The 22,658-nt window shown below is 54.0% G+C and overlaps 1 protein-coding gene across 1 annotated transcript; it reads left to right on the top strand.

The window, feature by feature from the left end:
- Positions 1–1,846: 1,846 nt before the first annotated feature.
- On the top strand, positions 1,847–22,097 carry LOXL1 (lysyl oxidase like 1). The gene is given in 9 exon segments (XM_086620584.1): positions 1,847–1,911; positions 4,146–4,241; positions 13,751–14,724; positions 19,525–19,633; positions 21,050–21,187; positions 21,386–21,542; positions 21,652–21,747; positions 21,977–22,069; positions 22,071–22,097. Coding segments are annotated over 9 exon segments (1,755 nt in total).
- The last annotated feature ends 561 nt before the right edge of the window (positions 22,098–22,658 follow it).

Raw genomic sequence — 22,658 nt, 5'->3', positions numbered from 1 at the left:
TTGCAAGAAGTCCCTCTCCAGCTTTCTTGTAGATTCCCCTTTAGATACTGGAAGGATGTGGTGGTGATGTCCATGCAGGGGGCTCCCCTGGATGGTGAAGGGGGTGTTTGGGGGTGCTGGCTGCTCTCTGTGGCATCCTCTGCCTTCCCTCAGTCCAGTGCTGGGCAAGGCTTTCTCTTTGCTCTCAGAGCCTTGGGGAATCAAGGAGCATCCTTCTGTTAAACAGAAAACTCTACTCCAGCCTCCAACCGGGGCCTCTGCAGCAAATCTCCTCCCAGGGGTGTCATCACCACTTGACCCTACGAGTTTTCCATCTCCCTGCCTCCACTTTAAAGAGCATTTTCGCAGTCTGGGTGAGACTGAATTAATTTCTGATTCCATCTCCCAAGGTCAAGACCTGGCTGGGAAAGGCTCTAGTTTGCCTCTTCGTGTAGTCTTGAGATGCCTAGACAGGGTAGATATTGGGGGATGATGTAGCCATCTCCAGAGCTTTTCTTTTCTATGTTAAGTAACTGGAAAAGAGCATTATTTTTTTTCATTAAAAATTCATTTGGAAGCGGTGAGGTTTCTGAGGATGTAATTAGCTGAGTTCTCCTCCTCCAGCAGCTCTCTCCAAAGCTTCTTGGGATCACTCTTTTCTCTTTTCCTCCTCATTTCACTCTTTCTTAGCCCTTTTGCAGCTTGCTTAGGTTTCCCTGGACACTGAGCGGCACAGATCCTTGCCAGCCTCAGAAGCGAAGAAAACAAAGTAGTTAATACAAGGGATGAGATCTGGCCCAGTTACTCCTCAACAAGACGGCTCTGAAAGAGCATTTCTTTGTACCTAGACCTCTCCTCTTTCATGTGTTGCCATTTCAACCCCCCAAGTGCAAACCCTGCTCTCTGGTTGTTTTCCTTTTCCTTTTTTTATGCCACATTTATCCTCGTTCCTGCTAGTTTTCTCCCCTTTTTTTTTTTTTTTTTGATCACCCCAGCCATCATCTTGATGTCTGACCAACCACTTTGGCAGGTAAGAGGCCAAAGCACCGACTTTATTTCCAGAAGCAGGGTCTTCACATGGGGCAGCTTACGTTCAGCGGGCATCTGCAAAGCCCTTGGGGTGGCTTCCTCTCCTTGGGAGCGCCCTGAAGTCCTGCCTTCGCTCCGAGCTCTGCTCGTGCCTTGTTTTCCTTCTCTATAAGATGCAGGGAAGAGGATGCCTGGCTGCTTGGAAAGGCTCCGTAGCTGGCAGGTGGTTCTTTCCAAGGTTTTGCTCTGCTGAACGATCAGCCCCTGAGGAATTAAAGTACTATTTAAAAGACTCCTCAATTAAGACCCCCTAATGATGGGGCACGGCACCTCCGAGAGCCTTTGTCAGACTTGTTTCCTTGCATGGGTTCACGTTCCCTTTACACCACGAAGGTGGGTTGTGTGCTGAGGGACCCTCCCTCTGCCCTCCCAGCTCTGCAATTACGATTGAGATTGATTAAGATTTATTCTTTTTAATTAAGATCGAGAGGCTGGAACCCCAGGGTGCACCAGCCTCAGGAAGAAGGACGATTATGCAGCAATTACACAGCCTTGTAATGACATTACACATGGGATGTAGACTTGAGGTCTTCCAAAGCCATTGTAAACAGGTCAGCGCCAAACCCAAGAGATGCCAAACGACTTGGGCACCTTCAGCTCCTTGTCGAGGGGCTTGGATTTGGGTTGAAGAGGAGATGCTGGCTGAGAACACCCCATGACCTCATATCTTGGTTGAACTCCCATCCCTGTGACCTCACTGTATTCGTCAGCGAGCGTGTGGTCACCTCCCCTCCTCTTATGAGCGTATGATGCATCAGCATCGCTGTAGAACTGGGAGATGGCGAGTGCCTCTTCCAAAATCAACATCTTGCAGCTCATCCCTCCTCCTCCTCCTCCTTCCTGGTATGTGGTGCTCCCCAGGTCTGGGCAGCCCTCCTGGTCCTTGTCTTTTACTCCACTTGGAGATGAGTAAGAACTGGGCAAGCCTACACCATACCTCCCCCAGATGCTATTTCCAGCTCAGGAGATCTCTGTGGGAGATGAAAGCCCAACTGTATGTGACTGAAACGAGCCTTAAAGGTGGGTTTGGAGCCAGGATCTGAAAGGTCAGACGTCTCTGACTCACGCCTTGATAAGCACTGGCTGAGTTGGCATTGCTCAGGACCTCGGCCCTGGTCCAGTTTCAGTCTCCTGGTTTGGGGATGCAGCTTGAACTGGCTTACCCAGAGGGTTTTCTGCACCATGTTTCTCCAGCCCCATAGCCCCAAGGTGGGAGAACTGCCACACTGATGCCAGTCATGGGGACACGGTCTGTCTGCTCTGAGGATGGTAAAACGCCTGCTGAAGCCCACCCTTTTGTAAGCAAGGAGGAGAAGCACAAGAAGCACGAATTCACTCTTCTTTCCCTCCTGTCTGGTTAAAAAAAAAAAAAGTGAATTTCCCTGCTCCTGCCTCCATTCAAAAATTCAGGCAGCAGCATGGATGGTGTTCCCAGACCATGCTGCCCACTCAGCCCTTCCTCCAGGACATGCCTTTGGAACCCAGCATTAAGTTTTTCTTCTGCTGGATGCAGAAATTTCCATTTCCTCTCCTGGTTTTTACTGCTTTAATTCCTCCTCTCTGATCGATTGTTTCTAATTAGCAATCCCAACCTGCGCTCCACTCACCTTTTATCCTCCGCTAAACGCAGGTTTGGACTGGAATTAAACGGAGCCATGTAGGCCTGGGGATGTGTTCTCCCACCCAGGGAAGCAGGGCACGGGGTCAACAGGAGCTGTGCCGCAGCCAAGGAGGTTGCTGATGAGGTTTATGAGCCTTAGGATGGTGTAAACCCAGGGGACCTTTTGGTACCCTTGCCTGGCTGACCCCGCTCTCCTCTCGCTTGTAGAAAGCCCAGAAGATGCCTGTCCACAGGGTGAGAGGGCTCAGTAGCCAAGAGGGTGGCTCCAGGGGGTCTCCAACCTCGCTGGGAGGTCCACCTGGGTGGCATCTGAAAGGGAAACCATCCCCAGAAAGTTTCCTTTTTACTTCCCATTTTTTTTTCAGGAGAACAGATGAGTCCTGGAGGAACCAGCATCCCTTCGCCTAGCAGTGCTCTGCGCTTATCCTCATCTGGCATTTCTCGCTCGCTGGCTTCTTTTTAGTCTTTTCTCACAGTTTACAAATTAGTCAGCTTTGCCCAGTGAGGGAGAATTGATCCTTATGGCAAAACACCTTTTTTTCTTTTTTTTTTTTTTAATTCCCTCCTTCCCTCCTTTTTGTTTTTTTAAAGCCTCTAAAAACAGCTTTTGGTTCCCCTGAAAGCAGCCGGGAGAGCTTCAAGATGAACCCTGACACCTTGTCACACTTGCAGAGAGCTGCGAAAACAGTCTGCTTCCCCCTTGCCGGGCTGGCAGTGAGAAATTTTCCTGTCTGGGTTTAAAGGCAGCGTCTGGAAATCATCCAGGGAGGTCAAGGCTGGCTTGCTGGTGGCATGGAGGCTGGGGACGATGCTTTTTGGCCGGATGACTTCCTTCATCCTGTCCAGTTGGTATATGGAGCTACAGCTCTGGGACCCAGAAGATGGGGAGATGTGGGAGAGGACGCTCCTGCCTCCTTGCAAATGGAGATGTGTTGTCCAAGAGGGGTCATGACACGGGATTGATCTTGCAAAAGCACCGAGTGTTCCCCCTCATGGAAGGGGGTGCAGCTGCTGTCCGTGCCCCTGCAGTGTCCCATCAGCTCCCTTCCTTCTCCCCAGCACATCTCTGTGGGAATGGGCAAATTTGGGCTGAAAACTCTTCTGTTGGGCTGTTTGGTGTCTAAATGAACTTACAAACTGAAACCACTTGTCCAAGTAGCGTGGTTTGGGTCACCCCACACCAGCACCTTCATGAGGGTCTGTCGGATCACAAGAGCAGATGATGGCCACAAACCCATTGCTGGGGACATAGCTGGGGTGCCTGAGATGCCACCTTGATTCAGCTCCTGAGATGAGATGCTCATGGTTGACAGCATGAGGTGGTATCTCCACCTGCCAGCCCGTTCCCTCCATCCTCCACGCCTCTCCAGGTCTGAAAAGAGGGGAAAACAACAAGAAATCCCATTTTGATCCAAACCCTTGGGAGATTTTTCATCTGTGCATGTCTTCCTCGCAGGCAGAATTCAGAGGGGCTGCGCAAGGTGCACGAGAAGGTTGATCCATCGCTGGAGACGCAGCGCAGTGGGTTTCTCCCACGTTTGCAGCTTAACTGGTAAGTGCCAGTGGCAGCAGGGAGGGATTAGGGGCCTCCCGTGGGATTAGGATGACTTGAGTTTCAGCATCTAACTGTCTGCGGGATAACTAACCCTGTAGATGTGGACGGAGGTAGCCACAAGTCTGATCAGCTCCCTAATCCAGCTGGCAACTAGTCCTTGCAGGAGGGATGGAGTAAACACCACCAAAGACCATACAAAGGTCTTTCATCACCTTAAGCTGCTTTTGAAATTGTGCACTAGCACTGGGGAGAGAGTCTACAATGAAGTCTTCCCTCCTCTCCATCAGCTGCAGCAGGAGCAGGGCTCTAATGCTGGATCAGCTCTGGGGCCCCCAACATCAGAAAGATGTGGACCTGTTGGAGCAGGTCCAGAGGAGGGCTGTGAAGATGATCTGGAGCACCTCTCCTCTGAAGACAGGCTGGGAGAGTTGGGGTTGTTCAGCCTGGAGAAGAGAAGGCTCCGGGGAGACCTTCTAGCAGCCTTCCAGTACCTAAAGGGGCTACAAGAAAGCTGGAGAGGGGCTTTTGACAATGACGTGTAGTGATAGGACAAGGGGCAATGGCTTTACACTGAAAGAGGGGAGATTTAGGTGAGATCTAAGGGAGAAATTCTTCACCATGAGGGTGGTGAGGCACCGGAACAGGTTGCCCAGAGAAGTTGTGGCTGCCCCATTGCTGGAAGTTTTCAAGGCCAGGTTGGATGGGGCTTCGAGCAACCTGGTGTAGTGGAGGGTGTCCCTGCCCATGGCAGGGGGGGTTGGAACTAGATGGTCTTGAAGGCCCCTTCCAACCCAAACCATTCTATGATTCTGTGATTTTAACCCAGTTTGGATACTGGGATGGGTATCTTTGCCCCATGGCGGTGGCAGGGTGAGGGACGGCAGCCCACCATGCTATAAGCCCTGGCTGACCCAGCCCCAGCACATGTCATTACATTTCTGAACACCTTCAAATCCCCACAACCACTCCAATTTATGACATTTTTCTACCTCTTTTCTCACCGGGAGCTACAGCGTTTGACTGCAAGATGTGGCACCTGCTACAGCATCGCCTGGAGCCATCAGCTTTGCAGCAATAGGTCAAGTGACCCAGAGAGATGGAATTATATAGAGAAAGACAGGAGATAGAGATGTCATTAGAGAGAAGTTGGGAGCTGGGAGAGCACCTCCAGGTCTGTTTTGGGTTTTTTTTCTGGATGAAAGGATCTTGCTTCAGAGAAGAGCGTTATTATATTCAGATTCCTGACTATAAGGAATTCAAGGCTTCTCCAAGTCGTACAACAAACGGAATATTAAATGATCTTGCAAAATTTATGTTACAAATCAATGTAACCTGCATAAATCAACCCAGTCGAAGAGAGAAGGTAAGGTTTGGGGCTTGCTTTTTTCCCAACCTCCTTGCTATGACTAAGCCACTGCTTTAGAAGCAAAAGATGCTGCATCCAGCTGGAGAAGACCTTAGAAAAATGTCATGTCTTCAGCCAGATACATCTCCTCACTCCTTTTTTTTTTTCCCCCACAACTGGGTGAAAGAGAAATCACTCTCCAACTTTCTGCATGAAGTGAAGTGTTTAGGGAGCTGGTGGGGGTTTAGGGAGCAGCCTGGTATGAACCTTCTGATCCAAATGTCCGATGCGGATGGATGTCTCTCCTTCCAGGCTTGGAGCTGCGGATGTGAGGAATGGATGAAGAGATCCCAAACTGCTAAGAATTATCATTCTTTTTTTTTTTTTTTTACAGAGGGGGAAACTGAGGCAAGCAGCCACCTTACTGTGGAGCAACGAAGGGCTGAACTTTGTCATCTCCCCAGAAAGCCACCGAAGGGCTGTAAATCTCCACGAGGGTTAAAGAAGAAGCAAAAGACTCTGACTCGTGCAAGGAATTTGTTCACCCTCAGCTGGGCTGGCAGGTGGAGCGGAAAATCTGCCGATATATTCAAGGTCTTAATAAGGTTGGGAACGTCCAGCGGTTGGTCGTCCGGAACCGCCGCTGCTCAACGGGTTTTATCGCTCCGGACACTTCTGCTGATGCAGAGCGATTGGTTTTGCAAGGGATGCTCGCTGGGCAGGGATCCGGGGAAGGCTGAGCTAATGCTGCCTGACATACGTTGTTTAGGAGATAAGACCAAGTGAGGAGGAGGAGGAGAAAGCTGGAAAAGCCTCCAGGGGAGGAAAGCCCTTCCACGCTGGGAAGGGCGGTAGGAGGGTGTTGGGATGTTGGTGGTATTCAAAGCTCAGCATCCTGGTCCAGGGCCCACCAGGATGCTAAATGCAGGGATTCCCAGGCCCTGGGGGTGTTTCATTATAATTTTATTGGCCTGGGACATCTTAAAAGGCAGATCATGATGCCAAAATGTAGATGTCCCTCTCAATCTTCATGAGACATCGAAGTGCGTTTCTACCTGGACTTGTCAAAAGCATTTGATGCTGTGCCACACGACATCCTTGTCTCTAAATTGGAGAGACGCGGATTTGATGAAGGGACCACTCAGTGGATAAGGAATTGGCTGGATGGTCGCACTAAAGAGTTGAGAATTACCCTTCCATGAGTGACTCTTCATCTCCTGTTCTGGGCTCAAGAGGTTGCTTTTCCGTGGACAATGCTGCCACTGGTTTCACCAGACAGTGGGAAGGTGGAACCCAAGATGGTGGTAGGACAAGGTGCATGGGTCAGCAGGAAAACAAAGAAGCAGATTTATATGAAATTGCTGCCTCTCCCTAACCCAAAAGCCAATTTCTCTTGGTTTTGGGGTTTGTTTGTTTGGTGTTTGCTTGTTTTGTTGTTTTTTGTTTTTTTTCTTCCCCAGACAGTTCTTGGTCACTCTTTCAATTGCTCCTGATAGAGACATCCACCACGGAGGAGAAGATGAGCATCATGATGAGATGCATCCAGCCCTGTAGCAAGACCTCTCAGCCCGCCCTCCAGGTGAGATTTCACCCTGTAGATCTTCTGTAGCAAATATTAAGGGAAAAAAAAATAAATTTAAAAAAGCAATTCTGGCTCGCTGGGAATGGCAAAAAGGAGCTGGGTTTGGGGTTTTGCTGGTAAAACCAGGACCGACCCGCACCGAGCATCCCTCCAGCCTCGGCTGGGGCAGAAAACCACCTTGAAGAGTAAACGCCGAGGTCCTAATGTCGCGTTTGAGAGCGCAAAGCAGAGTAATACTCAACCAATTACGCTAATGCCGCTTATTTGCTCTTGTCACAGGGAGTAATTGCTCACCCAGAAGCTATTAAATCAGAGAAGAGCAGAACAAACAAAACTATTCATTTTATTCGCTCTGTATTTATCCACCTGCCGCTCCGCAGCGCAAGCAGCCGCCGTTCGCCGTTCCGCTCGTGAGCCGGGCAAAGGCATTTGTCACCGTTCCGGGTGGTGTTTCTCCTTCCAAAGGGGTTGTAGGAAAGACACGGGACACGTTGGGGGTTTGTTTCACCACCCTGACACCAGCTCAGCTTCGCGCCGCTGGTCTCCAGGCCTCTGCTAGGCAAGATGGGGAAACTGAGGCATGGGGGAGTGGGGCTGCAACCCCACCATTGACTGTGTCTGGTGAACCAAAACAGGGTTTTGAGGGACCCCGTTGCAAGCACATGTCATCCTGGCAAGGTCTGGGGATGATCTTCTGCTGGTGCCAGCTGCCACCACTGTCCCAGCCCACCCAGGAGACACCAGGCAGCTGCAGGCAGGAGGGCAGCGATGGGTTAAATTTGGGGGAAATGGGGAAATATAAACCGTGAGAGCAGCCAGAGGGAAAAAAGGAGGAAGATCATGAAGAAGAAGGTGGTGGGAGAAGGTTCATTGCTCCTGGTGCAGGGAGGTGGCTGTAGCATCACTGCCAGCTAATGCCAGGCTCCCTTGGGGTGACATGGGTTGAGGTTTGAGGGGGTCTGAGACCCCCTCCCAGTTGCCAGCTGGGCTGGGAAATGGCTTTGCCCTGACTCTGCTCAGGATACGGCCCCGGCTTCTGCTCCCAGCCCAGGGCTGGCGTCAAGCCGCGGTGAAGCAGCTGGTCCAGCTGCCACCGAGCATTGCATCCCCCTCCTCGGGGTCCCGCGGGAGGGATCGGGCACTGGCGGGGGGGGCAGAGTCCCCTAACGAGGCTCTGATCATTAAACCAGCTCATTTAACCAGCGTTACTGCCCACAGGGAGATACTCGGGGTCCTCAAGCTGGGAACCTGAGGAACATCAATGGGGGAGGTCTGGACTGCCCCCTGGGACCCAGCCAGCATCGTCCTCCCGGAGCAGGATGGCGAAATTCAGCTGCTTTATTTAGGTTACAGCCACGTCCTATAAATAACCCGTTCCGGAGAAGTCGGCTGCAAACAACTTGCTTTTAAAAAACATGTCATTATCCACTCTGCCTCCCTAATTAATTCCATCTCCTGCCATCCGGGAGCAAAGCTTGCGGGGTACCTGGCATATGTGCTGGGCTGGGACCCCCGGGGAGGTGCTGGGACCCCCTGGGAGATGCTGAGACGGGTGGGTAAGATTGTGGCAGAGGGTGGTTTTTAGGGTGCTGAGACCCTAAATCCAGCCCTGGACTCAAGACACCCAACTATGATCACAGGAGAGGGAAGGACTTGCGAGCTGCTGAGGATAATGTCCCTGGAGATGTCCATTCCACCTTCCCCTTGTTCCCCAACAAGGGCTGGTTTGTGTTGAGGACCATGATGGAGACCAGGCTCAGGAGATCGGAGGACGATGCCCTTTGGGAAAGCTCACATAAGCAAAAAGCTTCTCAGACTTGACTCTCACCTCCAGGAAGGTGATGGATCTTCCTGGCTTAGCGAAGAGCTGTGGTGGGTTGCAAAGCAAGAGAGTCACCCAAACAGGCTGGAAACTTAAGATAGGAGTTTGGGGGAGATAAGGGAGGGAACGTTCCTCCTGCAGAACCACTGAGACAAAGGCAATGACAACGTGATTCAATTTACAAACGTGTGTGCTGGGAGCTCAGATGAAAAAAGATGCTTCTCCTGGTCACCTTTAATGTCCCTGATGGCTGGTCCAACACCGAAAAGCTAATTTAATGTAGTGATAGGACACGGGGCAATGGCTTTAAACTGAAAGAGGGAGATTTAGGTGAGATCTAAGGAAGAAATTCTTCCCTCTAAGGGTGGTGAGGCACTGGAACAGGCTGCCCAGAGAAGTTGTGGATGCCCCATCCCTGGAAGTGTTCAAGACCAGGTTGGATGAGGCTTTGAGCAACGTGGTGTAGTGGAGGGTGTCCCTGCCCATGGCAGGGGGGTTGGAACTAGATGATCTTTGAGGTCCCTTCCAACCCAAACCGTTCTGTGATTCTATGATTTGAGCCACCAAAACAGGTCTCAGACTAAAACCCTGCCATCCCTAGTGGGATGCTCAGTGTGGGTTGGGCTGGGGCCAGGAGCCGGGGTCTCACCAGTTTCTCCTGCCTGTGGATGTCCCTGAGGGATAGCATCTCTTGAGGATGGTGGGTTTCTTAGAAACACCCTTGGATTCTCATCCCAAACTGTGCTCGGCTATAAAAAACCCCAGAGGTGACGTTGTTGAAGAGCATCGCTGACATCTCCAATGAGGCCGTAACACGAACAGGGATGGAAATCAGAAGCAAATTAATTAGAAGCTCCGTTAAGAACATCAGGAGGTGAAGAAAATCACCTTTAATTGCTAAACGTGCAAGAGGAACGTCAATGTAGGTGTCAAGGAGCGCTGTGAGGGTTCAAAACTACTGGGGAGCACGTGTTTGGAGAAGGACCACCATCCCTTGAAGACCCTCCCCAACCATCTGTGGGTCGAGCGTGGGGTGGGGAAGGGGCTAAGCAAGCCCAGGCGAGGTGGTGGCAGGGCTGGGACCTCCCCGCTCCATCCTTTCTTAGGGATTATTTCAGAAATTACGGGTTTCTCCATGTAATTGCTCTCGAATTTTGCTTTATTTGTGGTGTTGCCCAAGCTGAGGAGAAAGGAGAAGAGGAGCCACCTCACCCCAAGCTCGAGTTTTAGTTTTATTATCCCAAATCATACTTTTTTTCCCCACACTTTTCTTGTTTTTCTGCCTCAAGACCAGCTCTGGGAAGGAAGGACCTTGCGCAACCCTTGTTCCGCTTTGGAGCTCCTACTTATGGGATGCCATTGCCGGAGAAATTCCTGGAGAATAAAGGCTCTTGAGGACAAGACAATCCAAAAAATAAATCCCTCTGCTGCTAATTGCTGCAGGATGCTTAGCGGCACTTCATCCTCTCCCTGCTCCTAAACCTGTCCTGGGACATCGGGAATATAAAACTCGGTGGGATTTTGGTGAGGGAGTGGGATTGGACGTGGAGGACAGCTGTTTTGATAATTTTCTTTTAATCTGGATTATTTTTTATATTTTTTCCCTTTTTTTTTTTTATCTAGGGAGAGCAGAGCCATCGGCTCACGGGGAAAGGAGGTGATTCCTCTGCAGCGGTGGCACGAAGGGGTTTCCTCACCCAGTGAGGGTGTAACATCTCAAAATTTGGCAGATTTTAGAGGAAAATTAAGAGCAAGAGACTGGCCCTGGCATGGGAACGTGGCTGTCCTTGTCCTCCGACACTGACTCAGCTTGGTGGCCTTGGTCCCATCCTCTTGTCCCCACAGCATAGGGATTGAAGAGGTGAGAGTTTGGTGGTCCTTGATATGGTAGGAACTGGAGAAAAAGGGGGAATTTCTGCCATAAACTGTTAAAAATTACTCGGGGGGGAAAATCTGCTGTTCCCCGAAACAGCCTGTTTTGGGGCAAGAAAGGAGAGATTCAAGTAAAGTTAAATTCTCCTTTTTTTTCTCCCCCATCCTTTGCCTCACTTGGCTGCCTTGAAAAATCGAGTCAATCCTGGAAAATCCATACTAAAAAAAGGCAGCAGGAAAAGCCTGGGAAGGAGTTTTTGGGTGAGTTGGACACGGCTGGAGCCAGAGGAGCCTTCGTGCCACCGTGCCCCGCGGTGCCCACACGTCCCCTGTGATTCCGTAAGGTAACACCCAATTACTCACATAACCAGTTATCCCAAATGGCCGAAAAATAAATAATAATAATAGAAAAACTGAGCTTTAGCTAATTAAGTCGTGACGTAATTTAATCGCTTGGGAATTCAAGGAATTTGCTGTATTGGTAATTATTTCTGCAAAGTAAAAGCAGAATGGACAAATTAACTTAAAATTTAGGATTTGAGCCCAGCAGGAAGGGATGGAGGCACCGAAGCTGCACTGGGGGTTTGGCCCAGGCCAGCGCTGCCTCAGTTTCCCCAGCATGGTGGCTTCGCCTTGCCCTCTCTTTTTTGGGGATCACATCACGATGCCATTGCCCTGATGCTGGATCCGGCCACCCACATCCACCCCTATAAAAAGAAAAGGGGACAAAATGGTTGGGGGGGGGGTGGTGTCCATCCAGCCCCTCCGCCCCCTTCTCGGGAAGGGGTTTCCGTGGGGCTGGGGTGGAAGAAGCCACTGCAGGGGTGGCTGTCCCCACCGCTGTCGCCCCATGCGCGGTGGCATCGCAAGCGTGGGCTGCTGGCACCATCTAGTGGGGGTGGGATAAGTGGAGACACCCCCCCCCCCCCCCCCACAACCTCCCCCCAGGACAGCGAGACACGGCCCCTCGTGTCACATCGTGGTGGCCCAGGGTCGCGTTTTGGGACAGGTGGGCTCCGGCCACCCCCTCCCTGCATCCCCCAGGGGATGCTGAACCCCCGTGGGGATGTGGGGTGGGACCCTACATGTCCTTACCCCTCCGCCCCCCCGCCTGCAACCCCCCAATTAAGGGTGATGGAGCCTGTCCCCTCTATCACCGCATCCCAGTGCCACCACGCAGGACCCCCCCCGTTGAACCAAATCTATAGGGACCCACCCCCTTCACCTACCCCAGCATCCCTCCTGTCCCAGGGTGGGGGTAACTCTGTCCCCACTGCGTGTGTGTCCCCCAGATGTCACCATCACCCCCCCCCCCCCCCCAAATCCTGGCTGGGGCGATGCGGATTCACAGCCAAGACTCGACTCCCAACCATGTCCTTGTCCCCAAAGAGGGGGACAATGGGGGGGTGGGAGGAGGAGGTTTAGGCCAGACTTTTCCCAGCCAGCCCAGCGCTGCCTATGACATCAACTCTGGAATTTCCAGTCCCTGCGGGAAGAAGGGAGGAGCGCGGGCGGGAGGAAGGAAAAGCAAAAAAAAAATAATATTGGGGGGTGTAAGGCATTTGGGGGGGGTCCCAAGAGGGGGGATTCGGTCCCTCCAGTAAAGGCCAGTGGTGGGATCCAGTGGGATCAGCTTAAGTTTAGTCTCTGGTCTCGTTCTGGCTCCATCCCTGGTTTCGGAGCTGGGAACGGGGTGGGGGGAAAATGGGAAAAAGGAAAAATCTACGCGTGGAAAACGCGCGTCGCTCTGGCCGGGGCTTAAAGGAAAAGGCCGGATGGCACAAGGGCAGCTTCAGGGGCAGGGGGGTGGCAGAGGTTTGGGGGGGTCTGGTCTGGCTTTTGGGGTGCTGCCTCAGTTTCCCCAGGGTGGGAGAGGGAGAGAAGGACACCACGATGCTTTTTCCCAGCCCTGTTTTTACCCTGAAGTATCCCCCTACGGATGCCAGGCTGGGGTCGTGGGGCTGTAAAAAGGTAACGGGGGGTGTTGGGGAGGGGGTTCAGGGGGTCCCCAGGGAGGACGAGGTGACGTCCCCAGATTGTCACCAAGAGGCAAATTCTGGGGGGAAAAATAAAGAAAACACCCCAAATTGTCACAAAAAGAGGCAAATTCTGGGGTAAAAATAAAGAAAACACTCCAAATTGTCACAAAAACAGGTAAATTCTGGGGAAAAGCTCCATTTTGGGGGCACGGTTTCTCCTTTGAGACCGAGCCGGAGCTTTTTGAGTTCCAAGCCCCTCCCCATGGCCTCAAGCCTCGGCGGCTTTGGGTCTTTTTTTGGGGCGAAACCCCCCAACATCGTGTCCCTCCTCTCATCCAGCCGCCCCCTTTCTTTGGCAGCGAACCCCGAAAACGCGCCGAATTCGGGGCGAAACGGCGGGAAAAGCCGGGGTTGCAATAAACGTTGGTATTTTATAAGAAAAAAAAACCACAACAAATCACTAATTTTTCCTCTTTTTTTTTTTTTCGGCTGGTTTTCGATGGATCAGGGGTGTAACCAGCCCGGAGCGGGGCAGGATGAGTGCGGGAGGCGGGTTTTAGGACCCAGCGGCGGCGGGGAGGAGAAGCGGCGGAGAGTGGGGGGGGGGGGGCGGTTCCCCTCCCCGCCGCCGCTGGGTCCTAAAACCCGCCCCTCCCGCACTCATCCTGCCCCGCTCCGCGCTGGTTACTCCCCGCCGCCGCTTCCCCTCCCCGCCGCCGAGCGCGGCCGCTCCGCCCGCCCCGGGAGCGCCTTTACCGGGGGGAGAAGCCGCCGCGCAAAGCGACCGGTAGCGGCGGGGTTGGATGTGGATGGATGTGGGGGGGGGTGGGGGGTGGGTTCCGTTCCCGGGATGGCTCCGTGGGGGTTGTGGGCAGCGTTGAGTTGCGGGTTGTGTTTTTTGGCGAGCGGGCAAGAAGCGGGAGGAACCGGGCAACCGTGGAGGCAACTGATTCAATGGGAGAACAACGGGCGCGTTTATAGTTTACTTAATACCGGAACCGAATACGTCCCGGCGAGGCAAGAAAGAACCGGAGGCAACCGGTTGTTGTTGGCGGGAACGGGAGGAAACGGTAACGTTCGACGGCAAGTACCCGGTTCCGAAACGGTTCGCGGCCAAACGCGACATCCCTTCGGTTTCGGGCAGGTGCCCGAAAATTGGCGCGAGGGACCGGTGGGCGACGGGACGGCTTCGCAGCGGGGGAGGCCCGCCGGGCGCTCGCGCCAACCGTCCTCTTCATCTTCCTCTTCGGCCTTCGCCTACGCCTCCGTCGGGCAACCGCCGTACCCCCAATTCCCTTTCGCCCCCCAATACGAGCCCTACGAGGCCCCGCGGGCGTACGACGAGGCGTACACCTATTACCGGAGCACCGGCGGCGGCGGCGGCGGGGTGGCCGCGGCTTCGGCGGCGGCGAGCGCCGGCGTGGTGTATCCCTTCCAAGCTCGGACACGCTATGAAGACTACGGAGAGGAGCAGAGCCCCTATAGAGCCCAGAGTTACTACCCAGCAGCCGAACGCCCCTACGTACCCGCCGCCGCCCCTCAACCAGTCGACGGGTTGGATCGCCGGTATTCCCATAGTTTGTATCACGACGCTGGGGCGACACCGGAGCAGGGCGGCTCGGACTTGTACGGCAACCGGCAAACCGCTGGCCACGGTGGTGCGGCGACGGATAACCTACAAAGTCCTACCGGGACGGGGTATGGGGGGCAGTACCCCCCCTATGAACCACAGCCGCCTTTTCGGGCGTTGGAGCCTTACGGGGTTCTTCGCCCCGAGTCCTACCTGCCTGCCAGGAGCCCCGAAATGCCGCAAGCCGTCCCCGATAATCAAGCTCGGGTCAGCGTGGGCAGCGTCTACAGGCCCAGCCACGGCGGACGGGGTGAGTCCTTTGGAGTGGGGGGACACTTTGGGGTGGGGGGGCAGCACCCTGGGGCGGGATGATGCCCTGGGTGCTCCATCGGTTGGGGCAGAGCTCTCCGTGCCCGTGTCTGGGGCTGGTCGCTCTCCGAGATGGGGACCAACATGGCCACCAAGAGGTTGAGGATGGTGGAGACCCAACGTGTTTTGGGAAGGACGGTCGAGGTGGTGGGAAATGAGAAGGAAAGGGAAGGGCTGCGAAGGGGCACATCCCGGCGGGTTCTGGGCTTGGGGTGGGTCTCGGCTCATCCCACACTTGTGGGGTGGGGTGGAGTTGCACTGGTGGGGTAGGATGGTGCCGTGTCCCCAGTCATCCTGGCCGTGCGCCTGGTGCAGGGACACACTCGGTTCGTGGGGTCCACCTGTGCTCAGGGCCGATGGCCCCCTCGGAGCCGCAGCGGGGCGTGCTGTCACTGCGCATCCTGCTGCCCCAGATGCCGATGGAATCCCAGGGATTTTGGCCGAGAGCGTTATTTTTGCTCAGCGGTGGAAGGGGAAGCAAGGCTGGAGGGCGAGATGAACAGTGGCCTGGGGGATCTGATCCCTTCCTGGCCCTTGGGAAACCCATCCCAGCTGGAGCCTCTGACCCGTCTGACCCCGTAACCCGCCCAGCCCTGGTTTCTGGGAAAAACCCATCCCAGGGGAAGTGTTCGTCGCAGCCCTGCCCCGTTGCGTGCGAGTGAGTAAACACAGCGAGAACAGCCGGGCTGGGTCAGGCCGAGGGCCGGCCGGCCCCTCCGAGCATGAGTGGGAAAGAATTTGGGGATAGAGTTTGAGTGGAGAGGATCTTCTTCCGGATCTCTGCCCACCTCGTCAGGAGCAACCACTCCTGCCAGGCCAGGGATGGAGTGGTCAAGGGATGGGGAGGGGTCAAGGGATGGAGGGGTCAAGGGATGGAGAGGTCAAGGGATGGAGGGGTCAAGGGATGGAGGGGTCAAGGGATGGAGGGGTCAAGGGATGGAGGGTCAAGGGATGGAGGGGTCAAAGAATGGAGGGTCAAGGGATGGAGGGTCAAGGGATAGAGAAGTCAAGGGATGGAAGGTCAAGAAATAAAAGGACGAGAGATGGAGGGTCAAGGAATGGAAGGTTGACAGATGGAGGGACAAGGGCTGCAGGGATGAGGGATGCAGACGGTCCCGCGTCTCTGGGGAGGGATGCCTAGGGCCCACTGCCCTACAGATGACCCAAGGCGACAGAGGGGATATGGGAATATGCCTGCCAAGCTTAGCTTCTCCCCGTTGGCAAAGGCTGTGTCCTTCAAGGATCCCTGGAAGCTGGGCCAGGAGGTGACAGTCCCACAGTGCCGGGGCTCTGTCGGGGGGATCGAGGTGGACAACCCTTGTTGGCTGATGAGCCCGTTAGTGGGACACCCACCTCTTGGTGCATCAGCCAAGCTTGTTTAGGGAAAGCTGTCACCTCCCTGGGGGTCACCCAAAAAAAAACCCCAGCAACCCCCCCAAGGCTGTCAGCTGCAGGGCCACCCCTCAGGCAGGGTTCTTAATTGCCCAAAACACTTTGTAAAGCCGAATCAGATGTTAATTATGCGCCTAAGCTCTTTAAGAGCCTTCTAATCCCACCGGGGCTCCGCCAGGAATGCGCGGCATTCCCAGCCCCTCGCTGGGGCACCTGGGGGGGTTGATTAAGCAATTAGATCCCACTGGCTTTTACGAGGGGGTTTATCAGGGCTTGCGTGAGCATCGCGGGTCCTTCACCTCCCTCTGTCCAGAAGAGAGGAGGAGAAGGAGCATCGGAACGGTCTCCAGCCCTGAATCCGTTGGCAGGGAGGTGGTGGTGAAGGTGGGAGAGGAGCATCTCATGTGGCTTGGTCAAGAGAGGGAGGTGAAGGCAGCGGACCAGGTTTTGGCAAGGAGACAGGGAGGAGACGCCAAAAGTCTTCATGTCTTCTGCTCACAGCCGCTGCGGAGGACCCAAGTGTCACCCATGTCTTGCTCAGGGGCCGAATCATCTCCTGCGAAGGAGGTCTTGGCTGGTGAAAGCCAAGCCCGCGGGGCAGATAGCCCACCCACCCCTCCTCGTGGGGTTTTGGCCAAGGCGCTGGTTCCCACCGGGGCTCCCTGCTCTCAACTGACCCCCAGGAGGCATCTCCAGGGGGTTCCTCACCCTGAGCCCTACCTAGACTACTCCTCTCTCCTTTCCTCCATCTCCAGGAGGATTTTTCACCTTCCTCTCCTGCAAATGGGTCACCCAGGGTTGTTTTTTGAACGACAGAGGCTTTTGGGAATCCCATGGCGTGACGGAGATTTTGGTACCCACTAAGTTTGAGCAGTGGTGGCCATGGTGACACCTGAGGATGCCATCACCCGTGGATGGGGCACCTGGGTCAGGAGATGATGGTCTTGCTGAAAAAGTCTCTCTTTTGTGGGCTTGGAGATGGGTCTGGGTTGATTTTGTTGCTGTCTTCAGACGTTTACCAACCAACATGGGGATCTCGAGAAGATTCGGTGGGGCTGGGATGGGATGGAGGGGATGAAGGGTCAGGAGGTGCTGGAGGAGGGATGCTGTGGAGGAGGGATCCCATGAGACGATGGGATGGGATGGCATGAGATGGATGGGGTGGGTTGGGATGAGATGATGGGATGGGATGGGATGGGATGGGATGGGATGGGATGGGATGGGATGAGATGGGATGGGATGGGATGGCATGAGATGATGGGATGAGATAGGATGGGGTGGGATGACATGAGATGGATGGATGGATGGATGAAGAGGTGCATCTCTGTCACTTGGGGGGTGTCACCCTGTCCCCACTGCTCACGGCCAACCCCTTCGGTGGTCTTTGGGTCTGGGACCCAGCACTGCCGGGCACAGGGAGGCGAAGCAGCCAGCCCCTTTGGAAAACCGCTGGAGCCAGGGATTTTTTCCAGCTAATCCCAGCACACCTGCACAAACAGCGTGGCAGCGGCAGCGACGGGGAGCAGATCTGCCTTTATTTTTTTTTAATTATTCTCATTTTCTCGGTGAATAAGAAGAAAATCTGCTCTGGCAGCTCCCTGGGGAGGGGGCGGAGGAGGAGAACCAACCATTTTCCAGCTGTGGTTGTCCCTTTCGGAGGCGATAGTTGGGAGGGGGGGGGGCGGGGATCTGCCAGACCCCTGAATTTGCAGGAGGTGGGAAAATGCTGACTCAGCAAAAAAAGTGGATGAGGATTTGGCGGGGACGGGATGGGGATGGTTGGGTGCCCGGAGGGTGGCGAGGCCAGATCCTGCCATTTGATTAACTCCAGCAGTGCCGGTGCGGTTGGAGCCTTCGCTACTGGGATGGAGTGGAAAAATCGTGCGGGAGACCCTACAATAACAACGGGGACCGTGGCGGTGCGGGAGGGAGAAGGAGTCGGGTTCCTCTCCTGGAGCATCCAAGAATTTATTATAACCAGGAACGGGGAGGAAAAAGCCATTTTCTGAACGACGGCGAAGGTTGAATTAGTCAATTATTGAAATATAATATTAAATCAGGAGATTTTGGGGCCCCGCCCCCACGGCGTTGTGCGGCCCCCGGGTATGACGTCAGCAGCGATGACCAAGCGAGCGGGGCGGGAACCGGGAGTGACGAGATTCCCTGGAGGGAAGGCAGAGCCCAGAAACAAGGCGGCATTGTTCTTTTTCGCCCGCGGTGGGGGGGGAAATAGGGAAAGTAGGGAGGAAAAAAAGGGAAAGTAAGGAGAAAAAAAAAGGAAAATGAGGAAATGAAAGTAAGGAGGAAAAAAAGGGAAAATAGGGAGGAAACAAAAGGGAAAATAAGGATTAAGAAAGGAAAAATAAGGAGAAATAAGGAAAAGTAGGGATAAAAAGGGAAAATAGGGATAAAAATGGAAAATAAGGAAAAAAAAGGGAAAATAAGGATTACGAAAGGGAAAGTAGGGAAAAAAGGGGAAAATACGGAGAAAAAGGGGAAAATAGGGAGAAAAAATGGTAAATAGGGATGAAAAGGGGAAATAAGGAGAAAAAAGGGAAAATAAGGAGAAAAAAGGCAAAACAGGGATTAAAATAGGGAAAATAAGGAGAGAAAAAGGGAAAATAGAGATTAAAAAAAGAGGAAATAGGGAGAAAAAAAAAATCACAAGGAAAAAAGGAAACGTGCTGGAAATTGTCTGGGTACAAAGGGAGGAGCTGGTGTGGCCAGAGCCCCCTGGTCCCTTGAAAGGGGATGGGGATGAGGATGGGGATGGGGATGAAGATGGGGATAGGGATGAAGATAGGAATGGGGATGAGGATTGCAACAACGATGGGGATGAAGATGAGGACAGGGACAAGGATGGAGATGGGGACCAAGATGGGACTGGGATGGGGATGGGGATGGGAATGAGGATGAAGATGGGATGGGGATGAAGATGGGGAGGAGGATGAGGGATGAGCCATCGCACTCACAGGAAGGAGGGATGCACAGCAGAGGTTGTCACGGAGCAGGGCTTGGCTTTGCAGAGGGAAACTGAGGCATGGAGCGCCTGGGGAGCATCCCCCACATCGCGGTCCTTCTGGTGGGGCAGATGTCACAATGCTTTCTGGGCCAGTGGTCCCGGAGGAGCCTGGCTGTCCATCTGGCTGTCCGTCTGTCCATCCGCACCTTGCTTCGGGGCAATGCCGGCAATTACAGACGAGGAGATTTCACTCCCGTTTTGGGGTGAAAAACAGGAAACAGAGCAGGAAATAGGGAAAAAACCCTTCCCTTTTTTTTAAGGGGTCCCCAAACCCTGTCCCCAGACCTTGTCCCCAGGCCCTCAGGGCTGTCCCCGTCCTCCCGGCAGGTCTCCCTGATTTGGTGCCGGACCCCAACTACGTCCAAGCATCCACCTACGTGCAGCGAGCTCACCTCTACTCGCTGCGCTGTGCGGCAGAGGAGAAGTGCCTGGCCAGGTGAGCGGTGCCATGGGGCTGGGGGTGGTGGGACACGGGGGGTTTGGGGGGATGCGGAGGATGGGATGGTGGGGGAGGAGGAGGGTGGGAGGGAGAGGGGAAGGAAAGGGGAAAGAGAAGGGAAGAGGAAAGGGGAAAGGGAAAAGAGATGGGGAAGGAGGAGAAGGATGGAGGAGAGAGGGAAAAGGAAGGGGAAAGGGAAGGGAAGGGAAAAGGAAAGAGGAAGGGGAAAGGGGAAGGAGGAGAAGGATGGAAGAGAGAGGGAAAGGGGAAAGGGAAGGGAAGAAGAATGGGGAAGGGAGAAGGGGTGGAGGAGAGAGGGAAATGGAAGGGGGAAGAGGAAGGGAAAGACAGGGAAAAGGTAAGGGAAAGGGGATAGAGGAGAAGGATGAAAGAAGCAAAGGGGAAAGGGAAGGGAAGGGAAGAAGAATGGGGAAGGAGATGGATGGAGGAGAGAAGGAAGGGAGGAGAAGGATGAAGGAGAAGGATGAAGGAAGGGAAGGGAAAGGAAGGGAAGGGAAGGGAGGGGATGGGAAAGAGGGGAAGGATAGAGGAGAGAAGGAAAGGGGAAAGGCAAGGGAAGAGGGAAGGGGAAGGAGAAGGATGGAGGAGAGAAAGAAAGGGAAAGGAAGGATAGGGAAGAGGAAAGGGGAAAGGAAGGGGAAGGAGGAGAAGGATAGAGGAGAGAAGGAAAGGGGAAAGGGAAGAGGAAGAAGCAGAAGGAGGAAATATAAGAGAAGGAAAGGGGAAAAGGGAAGGGAAAGATAGGGAAGAGGAAAGGGAAAGGAAGGGGAAGGAGGAGAAGGATAGAGGAGAGAAGGAAAGGGGGAAGGAGAGGAAAGAGAAGAGGGAAGGGGAAGGAGGAGGATGAAGGAGAAGGTTGGAGGAGAGAAGGAAAGGGGAAAGAGGAAGAGGGAAGGGCAAGGAGGAGAAGGATGAAGGAGAGGAGAGTGAAAGGGGAAAGGGGAAGGGAAGAGGGATAGGGAAGGAGAAGGATGGAGGAGAGAAGGGAAGAGGGAAGGAAAGGAGAAGGATGAAGGAGAAGGAGGGGGGAGAGGAGAAAAGAAATGGAGAAGGGAAGGGTGAAGGGGAAAGGGGAAGGGAAGGGCAAGAGGAAGGGAAGAGGAAGAAAGATGAAGGAGAGAAGGAAAGGGGAAAGGAAAGAGGGAGGGGAAGGGAGGGCAGGGGAAGGAAGGGAAGGAAAGGGGCACACATGAAGGTGTCTGGCGGGTGCTGCGGGACAGGGGACCTTCTCTCTCCGCTCCTTTGTCTTTCTTCATCATCCCCTTTTCCATGGAGGAACCTCTCCCCACAGAGCCACCTGCACCCCATGCCTGGGGGTGGCTCCTGTCCCCGGGGGCTGGGACTGGAGGGCGGGGGGGACACCCGGCCATTGACCTTCCCCGATGTCCCCAGCACCGCCTACACCCCCGAAGCCACCGACTACGACGTGCGGGTGCTCCTGCGCTTTCCCCAGCGGGTGAAGAACCAAGGGACGGCCGATTTCCTGCCCAACCGGCCCCGCCACAGCTGGGAGTGGCACAGCTGCCACCAGTGAGTGTGTCCCCTCCATCAACCCTCCCTTTCGTGGCAGTTTAAGGCTCTTTTCATGGCATTTCCCCCTTTTTGGGGGGAAAATGTCCCCGGGGAGGGAGCTGGCAAGCTGCTGTGGACCTTGGGTTGGTGGGGACATCGCCGTTTCGGGTGGAGGGGTCACCCTGACTTGGCGTGGTGTCCCCACCGTGTCCCCAGGCACTACCACAGCATGGATGAGTTCAGCCACTACGACCTGCTGGATGCCACCACGGGGCGGAAGGTGGCCGAGGGCCACAAGGCCAGCTTCTGCCTGGAGGACACCACCTGCGACTTCGGCAACTTGAAGCGTTACGCCTGCACTGCCCACACCCAGGTGGCTTTATTTTATTTTTGGGGGAGATGGGGATGCTCGAAGGGTTCCTTCGGGTTCATCACCCCCCATCCCACCCTGAATCCCTTTTTTTTTGTGCCCGTCCCCGCAGGGCTTGAGCCCGGGGTGCTACGACACCTACAACGCCGACATCGACTGCCAGTGGATCGACATCACGGACGTGCAGCCGGGGAATTATGTCTTAAAGGTGGCCGGGGGGGTCGTCGGGGGGTGGGGGGGTGGATTTTTAGGGACAAACATTACCCATTTGGGGTCGACTTGGGATCTTCTCAACCATCAGGTTCACCTTTTTTTGGTGCCATCCCTTTTACTGTGGGTTTAGGGGCTGCCCATCCCCCTGTCCCTACCTGTTCCTAATTTTTTTTTTGGGGGGGGGTGTTGTGGTTTTTTTTCCTTCCCTTTTCCCTCGTTTTTAGGTTCAAGTGAACCCCAAATACATCGTCCTGGAGTCAGACTTCACCAACAACGTGGTGAGGTGCAACATCCATTACACGGGCCGCTACGTCGCCCGCGACCAACTGCAAGATTTCCCAGTAAGGAGCCGCGTCCGTCTGTCCTTCTCTGTCCTTCCCTTGGCAAAAAAAAAACCCACAGAGATGGGGGTCGCCTCCTTTTTTCCCTCCTTTTCATCCAAAACCAGCTGGATTTGGCCAGCGGTGGAGGTGGGGGTTGGCGTCACACTGCTTTTCGGGGTGTTTCGATCAAATTTCCTTGTTATTTTGGGGAAGAACGAAGCTGTTTCTAAAGAAACCCTCCTGCCCTCCCTCAGAAATAATGGTTTTAAATGTTTCCTAAATCCTGGGGTTTTTCTTGATTTTTTTTTTTGTCTTCTTTCAGATCCTGATGGCAGCAGGGCCGGAGGGACAGCACCTGTCCCAGCTTCTGTCCCCATCTCGAGAAAGCTCCTCTGTCCCACCGGAGACCTCCCCCCTTAAAAGAAAATCCCACCCTGTTTCTTCACATCTAAAGGACAGGAAGCAAGACGGACTCTTTTAAAATCTTTTTTTTTTATATACTTAACTTTTCTTAAACCTTTTTAAATTTTTTTTTCCCAGTTCCTAAGGGAAACCGATGCAAAGTTTTAGCAGGAGGCTGTAA

This window comes from Tauraco erythrolophus, chromosome 14 (assembly GCF_009769465.1).
Source record: "Tauraco erythrolophus isolate bTauEry1 chromosome 14, bTauEry1.pri, whole genome shotgun sequence".
NCBI classification, from domain to species: Eukaryota; Metazoa; Chordata; class Aves; order Musophagiformes; family Musophagidae; genus Tauraco; species Tauraco erythrolophus.
Note: the sequence above shows the minus strand (reverse complement) of the source record. Positions and strands in the feature narration are given on the sequence as shown.